Source organism: Buceros rhinoceros, unplaced genomic scaffold, assembly GCF_000710305.1.
Source record: "Buceros rhinoceros silvestris isolate BGI_N320 unplaced genomic scaffold, ASM71030v1 scaffold12914, whole genome shotgun sequence".
In the NCBI taxonomy this organism is placed as follows: Eukaryota; Metazoa; Chordata; class Aves; order Bucerotiformes; family Bucerotidae; genus Buceros; species Buceros rhinoceros.
The window spans coordinates 23,657-34,526 of NW_010408903.1; the positions used below are offsets into that span (position 1 = coordinate 23,657).

Here is a 10,870-nt window from a genome sequence, read left to right on the forward strand (position 1 = left end):
TCATTACTGTTTTAATGAAAGCAGCATGGTAGTATTGCAGAGAAGACGACCAAACCAACCTGGGAGTCTAAAAATGTTCAGAAAGACAACATGAGACAGCATATTGCTTAAAAAAACTTTATATTAAGTGAAAATATAATATTAAGGGAAACATAAATATAATTAATATACACATGTTCTAGCACAATAACAGTATTGCATTTTAAACTTTGCTTTCCTAACCTCACAATATATAGGCAGTTTACTAGTTTCCACCGCATATACTCAACTTGCTAAAATCTTTATTTTAACTTTCGGAGTAAAGATGAATCTAAATCATTCAAGACAACACTTCAAATAAAAAGCTACTTTCATAGAACAGATAAATGTTAAAGATTATGTCCATCCAGAACTATTGTCTTAAGTATAACAGAGAAAATACTGTAAATTCCTCAAATGCCAAGCACAGAATAAAAACAAGGTAAAGAAAAGTGTCTACTGTTCACTACTATTTTAACAATAACTTTTACCAGGTGGTCATTAATGTTAAGGATCACTTTACCGAACGTTAAGCACTTAGATGACTACTGCTAGTTAGTTAAGAGCCTGGTCACAGGAAGTTCCTCTATGATCAATCATCGATAATGCATTCTTATTTCTAGAGGCTGAGTTGTCCCATTTTCAAAGCTGTACAGATGCAGTCCTCTTTTTACCTACTCATTTCTCTTTAACAACATACATTAGACCAGATGAAGTCAGGTCATCGGAAGCCCAGTTCTGAGTGTACTTGTCCCTAAGCCTTTTATAGCTGGACAGCTTGTGTCCTCCTTGTCCCCCATGTTAGGACAACGTGGCAGATATAGGGCAAACAGGTCGTAACATCAGCTATATGAACCTCCCAAACAACACACAGGATATCAGAGCTTTCAGAGTTCACTAGTAGGTTGCAATAATAAGGGATGTGGATAAAAGACCTGGAATTTTGGTATCCCAAGATTGCAAATATACAGATACCTACTTCTCTGTAGGAAAAACAATGTAGAACTCAATCTTCAGAATACATTAGACCAGATGAAGTCAGGTCATCGGAAGCCCAGTCCCAGTCCCTAAGCCTTTTATAGCTGGACAGCTTGTGTCCTCCTTGTCCCCCATGTTAGGACAACGTGGCAGATATAGGGCAAACAGGTCGTAACATCAGCTATATGAACCTCCCAAACAACACACAGGATATCAGAGCTTTCAGAGTTCACTAGTAGGTTGCAATAATAAGGGATGTGGATAAAAGACCTGGAATTTTGGTATCCCAAGATTGCAAATATACAGATACCTACTTCTCTGTAGGAAAAACAATGTAGAACTCAATCTTCAGAGATCTAATCAAATAAAAAGGAACTCTTCAAGCCTTATTTGGTTGACTTCATATGACTTTTTAGATAAAATTGACACATGGAAATCCACATCTGGAAATGTTAATAACTTTCTTCTGAACAGCCTCTGGCTACAGTAAAAAGAACCCAAAGTTATTCCAAAGCATTACAGATTGAGCACAGCCTAGTTTAAGCCACAGAATGAAAGGAAGAAAAACTTAGGAAGAAATCGTTTGCCCTTGTTCAGCTATTGTGCTATTTACTATTTCTAGCATTTTCAGAAAAAAAAAAAAGTTCCTCCGTCTGGCAAAGATCACCCATGTTGTAGCTGTGTCAGGTTTCCTTCATATGCTACTTTTTAACTCCCCTACTCCAAGACACTTCTTTAATTCTGCTGCCTTCTTCTCCAACTGTTGAATGTTCCAGTGCCAATGTCTTTTATTTGAATAGAGTTTGTTCAGTTGGCAATGCAAACGCTTTAGGATAGCATCATATCTTTTATTCTGTACCTAATAAAACAGAATAAAATTAATTCAAAATTTTTTCAAGTAAAACTATTTACAGAGTTGGTTTCAGCTCCCCTAACTCTTTCTAAGCGTTGATTCTGACATTTGACCAAGTCATTCCATGTTCATTTTGTAGCCTCTGAAGAGACACAGACATGTAGGAAGTAATTCATCTGACTTATTATAGATATCTGTTTAAGGACAATAGGAATTCTGCCTCTTTTACCTCCAAAAGGAAAGAAAAGCTCTGTCCCACTAAGAACTGAAGTGAGGAGTTCAATGTGGGTATCTGCTTTGTAGATGTCTAAAATACAGCAAAGCAAATTCCATCCAAAGAGTCACCATCTCACAGCTGTGGCAACGCTCTGTACAGGGAAGATTTCAGGCTCCAGAGTGAGAGATGAGAAAGAAATAAATTTTAATTCTTTGACAAGTGTGTTTGGGTATAAATTAGAGTACAAATGAGGTAACGTAGGTGGCTGTAGCAGCACCTTCACTGTTGCATGGCACTTTAAAAGGTGTGTTTTCCTTAGAAAGGCAATACTGTGGCAATGCGGTACTGTATCATCAACTTCGCTCCCATTGCTGCCTTATGTGAAGAATGGCTGCTGCAGACCACCTTCTGAGGATTTGCATTCTGAAGTGTAAAAACATGAAACACTCATTATAATAAAAATGGAAACAATGGGTATTCACTTAATGAAAATTTGGGCTTGCTTACACTAGTTTCAATAGCATATGAGTGGTAGTGTATAATTACTCCTGTGTCTGCTTACTGAAATATTACTCACACTGTATTTAACACATGCATGATGGTGTACATCTGCATCAGAATTACAGCATTGTCAGTGACTTCCTGTGAGTCTTGATCCCTAAATTTCACATATTAACTAACTCCATCCCTCACTAACATTCTATAAATCATGCTGCCTTCTTTGACTGGTGATGGGTTGTCTTTCTTCACATTGTCTGGCTCTCCACTAGAATCCTTCACATCTTTTTGAGGGATGCTGTCAGATTCATTCATCTGAGTGAGTGTTTCCAGGACATCACTAGGACTGTGTTGTACCACACTGAAACATCTATGATCAGTATTACCTGCATTTTTTAGAAATGAGTGTCTAGCACCATTATTGGGAACTGGCACATCCCATAAGGCAGGGAGTACTAATAAGCTTACTGGACAGAGGGAGAACATTGCTCTTTTTGCTGGGCCTTGGGTACATGTAAGTTAACCATTAGAAAAAATTCCCTGGGCACTCGTGAAATCTCCACCACTGATGCATTCTAGGATGTCATTCTAGGACATGATTGACAAGCATCTGCCAAGAATAATATAGCTGCATACCAATGTGGAGAAAAAAGGGCAGCAGGGTAATAGACAGTATTTGGAGATTTCTCTTACTATTTTTATATAACAACCTATTTTCTATTATTTGCGGATGTCTTGAATTAGTCCTTATGACTGAAGCCTTGTGCCTACACAGGCAACCACTCCAATTCATTGTTGGCATCCCTGTCCAAGGCTGGGAACAGGCTCTGCTCTTCGAGAGATAAGTGGTGAGGCTGGTACTCAGGAAAGGGAGAGGGATAAAGTCTATAAATTGCCTGATGAGAAGCTTACCAGTTATGAATTAATTGGTTTATTAATTAGCAATGTCACATCACCACATTTCCTTGGAAAAAAGGAAACAGGCACACATTTTCTTGCAGAAAGATATTTCATCAACAATTTCAAACTTTCCAAAATTCAGCTGCTTTAGAAAGGCATTCCAAATTCCTACACAATGTGCTTAGTTTGGGCAATCTTTCCAGGAAACCAGAAATAATACTGAGACAAAGTGGGAGCACCAGGGCTGTGAGAGTCAGTCCATTCTGTTTGAGTGCCAGCTTAGCCATTACCAAGGCTTGCTTTGTAGGCATTTAAGTGTAGGGACAGACTTAGATGAGTGCTCAGTCAAGGCTCCAGAAGTCCTACAGCAACATCAAATTCATTAATCAAATGTGATGATTTGCTTGTATCTAGAGGCTCAGAAACCTGGAAGCTCATGTACTCTTCACAAATCTATGAATCACAGACTGGTTTGGGTTGGAAGGGACTTTCAAAGATCATCCAGTTCCAATCCTCTGCCATAGGCAGGGAAACCTTCCACTAGACCAGGTTCATCAACCATCAAAGCTTCATCCAACCTAACCTTCAACATTTCTAATGATGACAACTTCTCCGAACAACACTGTCACCACGTCATTAGCTGGTGAGGATGTCCAGTCTAGATCTAACCCTTTCAATTGTCTAAAACTGTTATCCCTTGTCCTGTAGCTACAGGCCCTGGTAAAAAGTTTTTCTATGTCTTTCTTATAAGACCTCTTTATACATTCAAAGACTGCAAAAAGGTCTCCCTGGAGCCTTCTCTTCTCCAGGCTGAACGAACCCATCTTTCTCCGCCTTTCTCCACAAGAGAGGTATCCTGGCCCTCTGACTGTTTTTATAGCCCTCCTCTGGACCCACTCCAGGGCCATGTCTTTCTTGAGCTATGGACTCCAGAACTGGATGCAGTACTCCAGGTGGAGTCTCACCAGAGTGAGTAAAGGGGAAGAATCACCTCCCTTGACCTGCTGTCCACCCTCCTCTTGATGCTGCCCAGGATATAGTTGGCTTTCTGGGTTGCAAGTGCACAGTAACTGCTCACATCCAATTTTTCATCTGATACCCCTCAGTTCTTCACTACAGGGCTGCTCTCAATCAATTCATGACATAGTCTGTATTGATACTGAGGATTGTCCCAAGCCACATGCAGGACCTCGCATTTGGCCTCATTGAACTTCATGAGGTTGTAAGGAGGCCAGTTAGTTTTGGCCCATGGGGTGCTGGATGCTGAAGATCCATGCAATATGTAAAAGTCCTGTGACAAGCACTGAAGTCTTGAGTTGGGATCAGTTTGCAGATTCAGACACCTAACTTTAGAGATGCATGAGACCTACATGTCTACATTCCTGTTTTGATCAACAGAAATCTAGCCAATGCATACTATAAAGTCCAAAAAGACCAGATCATGCAGCACCGCCTACTGTAAACACCTACATTGGCCAACAGAATTGATCTCTAGAACACATCAACTGTACTGACTACACCTCCAGTGATCACACAAGGAACCTGTCTGACTCATATCTAGTCACTTGCATTCACACAACCACATTCAGGTGTCAGCAGTCTGTAGATGAATCCCACCACTGCAGCCCAATGGAACTTCATCCATGTATCTAGTATCTCAGTTTATTCCCATGCTCAGCTTGAGTATTCTTTCTGAGCTGTGCTGAGGACTGCTGGGTATTAATGACTCTGCCTGTCCATTTGTCAGTTTTTATATTAAAAATCAGACTGTTTTCCAGAGTTCTTAATAGAAAGTAATAACCTGAAAGGTTTCATTTTTAAACCTGCTTCCTTCTGAGACAAAATGGTCGTATAAGCCAAACAACTGAAGAAGAGGTTATCCTTCACTACTGAATCAAATTGATCTCAAGAACAAAACAGAACATGATTTTTAGTCTGCTTAATTTCACTTTGGGTTTAGAGAACTTCCTTAGGAGGATGTTGTCTTGATAATAAAATATCTTCTCAGATACTGAATAGCATAGACCTATTCCAAAGTGGCTGTGTTTTGCTTTTCAGTTTAAAAATTCTCTACTGTTCTCTATCTCATGAAAAATTATTCTTTTATTCTCCTACACTTTACAGTGGGCAATAGAGATAACCTTAGATCAGTTAATCTTTTTAATATCGAGCTTTGCTCATTAGATTTTGTGGCATTTATTTGAACTAACATGATAAATGATGTGAAAGCTCCAAACTAAAAGCTAGCTAGACATACAAAGTATTTTAGTAAGGAACAAAGTGTAAAATATGGTTCAATTATTTAAAAAGAGAAGGTTTTAACTATTTATCAGAATTTTATCCTGGCAGCTAATTAGGAGCTGCTGTGTTATGCCTAATTTAATGTCAGCTCAAATTAGGGAGATTCATGGGAAGTCCATTTTCTTGGCACAATTGATTCTCCCATTGATGAGTTATCAGGAACCATGAGACAAGTCATGAATAATCAAGTCAGAGGCGAAATTTAAAGTATTTCAAAAGTACTACAGAAATAAAACCCTGTGCATTTTGCTTTCCTACCATTCAGTTACCTCTTCCTTTTCAGGACATCATTCCAAAAGTTCACAGCTGAACTCCTTCTTAAAGACGTAAGGAAAAAGTGTTCTTAACTTTATTTTTTCTCATGATAGCAATTAAGTTCTGAATTTTAGAAAGACTATCAGTATCAAGAATTTAAGATAGCATGGTTACTGTATAAACGTGAATAATGCATGGCCAGCAACAGTATGTCAAGTACTTCAAAAGTAATTTGCACTAGCTACATTCTGCCAGGAGAACTGTAATTATATTTTATTAAAATGACTCACCTCAATTTCTTTTCTAAGCTTAGCATGCATTTTTTTCTCTTCCTCCAGCAAATCTGTTTTTCTACTAATGACCTCTTTCAAGGTTGTGATTTCCCTTTTTAAAAGTGTAATATCTTCCTGCAGATTTAAGTCAAGATACATAAATTCCCTTCTTAAAAAGCTGCACAGTACATCTATTAAACTTATTAAAAATATTACATTTCAACAGCTTCATTTCATTAATAGAGATGAGATAATGATCTATAATAAACAGTTTAAAATTAACATAATTAATAATTAAATTATTAACTTTATTAATAGCTAAAATAATATATAACGTGGCTTTAGATACTTAAGATGGCTTCATGATCAGAAATACGCAAAAAACTACAACAAAATAGGAATTTGAACTCATTTTGGTCGTCTTAAATTTTGTTTAAAATGCAACTTATTGCAAAATCAAAGAATATTTTACATAATATTTGAGATAGATTTTTCTTTCTCATACGGAAATACAGTGTTAATCAGTGTTTATTCATCTGTGTATAAAGATTTGCTTGTACAATGGTATTTTCATCAATTTACGTTAATAGAGTAACACCAGCTTTTCAATAACGGAAGTTGCATCAGAGTTGAAATCTGTGAGTCCATTTCAACTTCATAGCTGTGGTAGTTCACATAGTGCTAAAGTTTTGTGGTGAAAAAATGCCTACATGATAGTTTTTAATAAACTGCAGTCAGTGGCAAGTGAAAACAACATTAGACTATAATACCAAACCAGAATACTCTCCTTTCTGTCTCATCAGATCTACCTCCTGCTGGCAAACAGCTCATCTGTAATTTGTAACCTGACAGCAGTTAAAAGAACACTATGCTCTTACATAACAAATTTAACAATATGCCTATGTTGCACAGAATTCTGAAAAGCGTCCATGAAAGCTCATCCAACTACCCAAAGCAGCCCACAAACAGTTTGGCATGATACAGTTTAGTTTGCAGCTCTGTAATTTTTTTCATAGCTGAGTTCATTCAATCTCATAGAATGAACCCGACTTTTACAACAATACAACAAGATAACAATGGTTGATGATGACTTTTTACTGCATACTGAAGTCAAAATTTCTTCAATTAATATAGCATTATAAATTACCTATATTGCCCGTAGTCAGTCCCTCATGAACTGTAAACACATTAGACAAAACAATCAATCATACTAGCTGCACCATGCCAAAGTTATTTCACACAAAAGGAAAAGAATCAAAACGGAAATACAGCACCTGCACTTGTTTTATAACAGATCCTTCTGGATTCTGGAGATCACGCATTAACTCCTCTTTCTTTGTCCTTAACTCTTTAACAACAGCTTTCTTTTTAGCAAGCTCAATCATAACTGGCATTTTACTTTCCATCTCCCAAAAGAGATGTTTATGAGCCTTTATTTTTTCCCGATATTCATTATTTCTTTCAAATAGCATCTCAAACTCTTGTTGTACTGTTTCTGCATCGCACTTCAGTTTTAAATTTTCCGAATGTAGGGCTCTGACTTGGGCCTCCAGACATTCACAACGATGTTTTGTCACTTCTATGGCATCATCTTGCAGATATATTTCCCTTTCTACCGTCTTCATTTCCAACAGAACAGAATTCATTTCTTTGTCTAGTTCCTGAAACTTTGCCTGTAAAATATTTCTGTGCTCATTGAAGAACATGTTTTGAGAGGATACTAGGTATCTAGCCAAACACTGTAATTTTGTAACAGTCTTCTTTTTCACTTGTTTAATGTGGCTTAAATGGAATATAGATTTCAACTTCTTAAAATCATCACCTTAGAGACACAATGCAAGAATACTGTCTTAGACTTATCTAATAACAATACTATCCCATTAGACTGAGTCTAAAAATGAAATAAAGTATCCTTGAAATAACTTTAAATTCTTCATATTTCCAAGATACATAGGATGTGACAGATCAAACCCAATCCTAATGTCTGTTTAGAGCTGAAATCTTGTTAAGTCCTAATCACTCTAAAAATAATTAACGATGCCAAAAATTACTTACAAATCCCCACACACAGATCGGGTTTTGGGGTGATGGAGCTTAACTAGCCTGTTCTACCGAAGTTCTTAATCCTGCCTTCATCACTGTGGTATTGCAGAGTAGGATGAATACCAGATATTTTAAAACCCCTGAGAAATATGCATCTAGCCCTAAAAAGGCCTCTACATCTTCTCACTGGTAAGACAAGAGCAGCCCCAGGAAGCAGTACTTCAATCCATCATAAGAAATCAGACTCAGTCATAGAATCATATAGGTTGGAAAAGACCTTTAAGATCATCGAGTCCAACCATAAAACTAACACTGCCAAACACCCCACTGAACCACGTCCCTAAGCACCACATCTATGCATAAGGATGGGAGGGCTGAATTGCTGCCTCAGAAGTGTTTCTCTCTCTTCAATGACCACCCAGGGAGCCTAGATGACTCATAGAGGCTTAACAACTGACTCGTAGGTGATGTAAGCTAGCTATGATGAATCCCACCCAAAGTAAGTCAACCACAGAGCATTAACTGAAAGAATTAGCATAGTGATCTGTGCCACCTGTTATCTTTTCCCTAATGGAAGCATTACAAGTGCTATGAAATCTCTTATTCAATGTCTTTAACAGATCGAGACAATATTAACTGTTAAGAACAAAAAGTTTCTGCGTAACTTTTAACTTGGAAATCTTGGGCTACAGTTCTAGCAGGATTTGTATTGCTGCCAGCTACCATTTACTGAGGACAGGAACACAAAAGATCTAAACAGCAAAGATCATCAATTTTGGAAAGGAAATTATTGTTTTGCATGTGACACGCACACATGGCAACAGACATAAAGATGAAAGAGCAGTTCTTCACTCTGAATTTAAGTTCCTGATTAACTTCGCTATTCTGCTAGCATTAATGTTTGTATGGAATTTCCAAGGGTTTGGGCTTTTTTGAAAGTAAAAGGTGTGGAAGAGAAAGAAAATAAATGAGCTAACTGAAGTACTGAGGGCTCTAAATACACTGCATGCACCCAGTGTTCTACAAAATACTGCTAAATAAAATCAGTATTTAACGACTATTTAGAACAACTGCAAAAATAAAAAGAAAGAAGTCTTTTATATGAAAACGTGGTTAAGGAAAAAGTATACAGTCTGGTGAAAAACTGAAAGATACTTTAAAAATCCCTTTTTTCCATTAATTTTTCATGAAATCACTATGAAAAATTCAAAGAGCTCTAATTTTGTATGGAGTTTTTGTGAGTTTGCCATCTCAGTGTTTAAAGAGTTTGTTTTGGTTTGTTGCTTTTCTTTTTTTCCAAATAAAAAATAAAAGCTTCTGCTATAACCTGCTTTAATGAAGTCTTAGCTATGACGCAACCTTACAGACAACAACGCACACATGCAGTTTTGGCTAAGCCTAAGTGCCACACACAGGAACAGAGTAGCCTTACAGTTAAATGCAAACACCCAGAAAAAATGAAGTACCATCAGCTCATCTTGTTCATAGGAATTAAACAAATTAAACTATTCCAAACAAGGCTTATTACCTGCAATTGGAAAAGAACTGTTTTGTTTTTTTCTATTGCTGATGCATGTGCATACTGCTGTTCAGCAACTCGTTTTACAACGTCAAATAGTGGTGCAGAATGCTCAGCCATTTTAGGCAAAAGTGTAGAACTATATGGACATAAAAAAGAAGTGAGTTGTTTTATCACCATACTATTCATTTCCTAATTGTTAATGAACGAGAACAATATTACAGCCTTTCCCACGGGATCACAGATCTATACATCATTTCATTCGGTTCATCTTTTACTAACAGCTTACTGATGGGTTGATGCTCAAAGCAAACGATGGAGAATTAGAACCCTTTCATGCAGCATTTTATACACAAAAAAAAAAAAAATTGCAATGTTCTTCTGGCTTCACCACAGGTCACATTCTCAGTTTGTGGCCATAGTCGTAGCTCTTAAAAGCATCTTAAATGCTCTCATATTCAGCCTGAATATTTACATTCTTGAAGTTACCATACTGCAACTGACTCAAAAACCCTTAACGTAAGATAAACAATGTTGAGAAACCTGTCACATCTGAAGTCAGAAACTACTATCACTATGAAGTTCCCCTTCTAAGCTCCCCAGAGATTAGAAAATGCTTAGTATTACATCACTTTGCATGGAATAATTTAAAAAAAAGGTATTGTTATATAAAATCTGTAGTTATATAAAGTGACACTGAACTCCCAAGAAAATGGCGTCAGGCACAAAGGCACCTTCAGCGCCCGATGATGGTGGGCACTGAGATGACCCACAAACTGTGACCGAAGGTTGTTAAACCTGATTAGGAAACAGTATCTACCGTTGTACGTTTAGGGCTGTTGCAGCGGTTGTCCTGGCTCCCCTCGCCGCTTCCCTCTATCCCGCTCCAGCACTCTCCACGCCCCAACACCGAGCAGGCTACACCTGCCTAAAGCACACAGCCCCAAACGCACTGAAACGCGGAAAACGCAGAAAAAGGCGCCCTGGAACGCCGACGCCACTTCCCTTTCGTCACC

The 10,870-nt window shown here is 37.7% G+C and overlaps 1 protein-coding gene across 1 annotated transcript; it reads right to left on the reverse strand.

Moving 5' to 3' along the window:
* Positions 1 to 1,690: 1,690 nt before the first annotated feature.
* CCDC122 (coiled-coil domain containing 122) lies at positions 1,691 to 9,974 on the reverse strand. Its single transcript, XM_010135040.1, has 4 exons — positions 9,864 to 9,974; positions 7,567 to 7,965; positions 6,311 to 6,427; positions 1,691 to 1,855 (listed from the first exon to the last, which is right to left on the reverse strand). The coding sequence occupies exons 1-4, from the start codon at positions 9,972 to 9,974 to the stop codon at positions 1,691 to 1,693; spliced, it is 792 nt and encodes a 263-aa protein (XP_010133342.1).
* Positions 9,975 to 10,870: the final 896 nt, after the last annotated feature.

Excerpts from the sequence above, each read along its gene's own strand:
- CCDC122 (XM_010135040.1), bottom strand. The coding sequence starts at position 9,974 with ATGGCTGAGCATTCTGCACCACTATTTGACGTTGTAAAACGAGTTGCT. Across the intron at positions 6,428-7,566 it reads CTGTTATAAAACAAGTGCAG|GAAGATATTACACTTTTAAA; the intron begins GTGCTGTATTTC and ends TTAAATCTGCAG. Across the intron at positions 1,856-6,310 it reads AGCTTAGAAAAGAAATTGAG|GTACAGAATAAAAGATATGA; the intron begins GTGAGTCATTTT and ends CTGTTTTATTAG.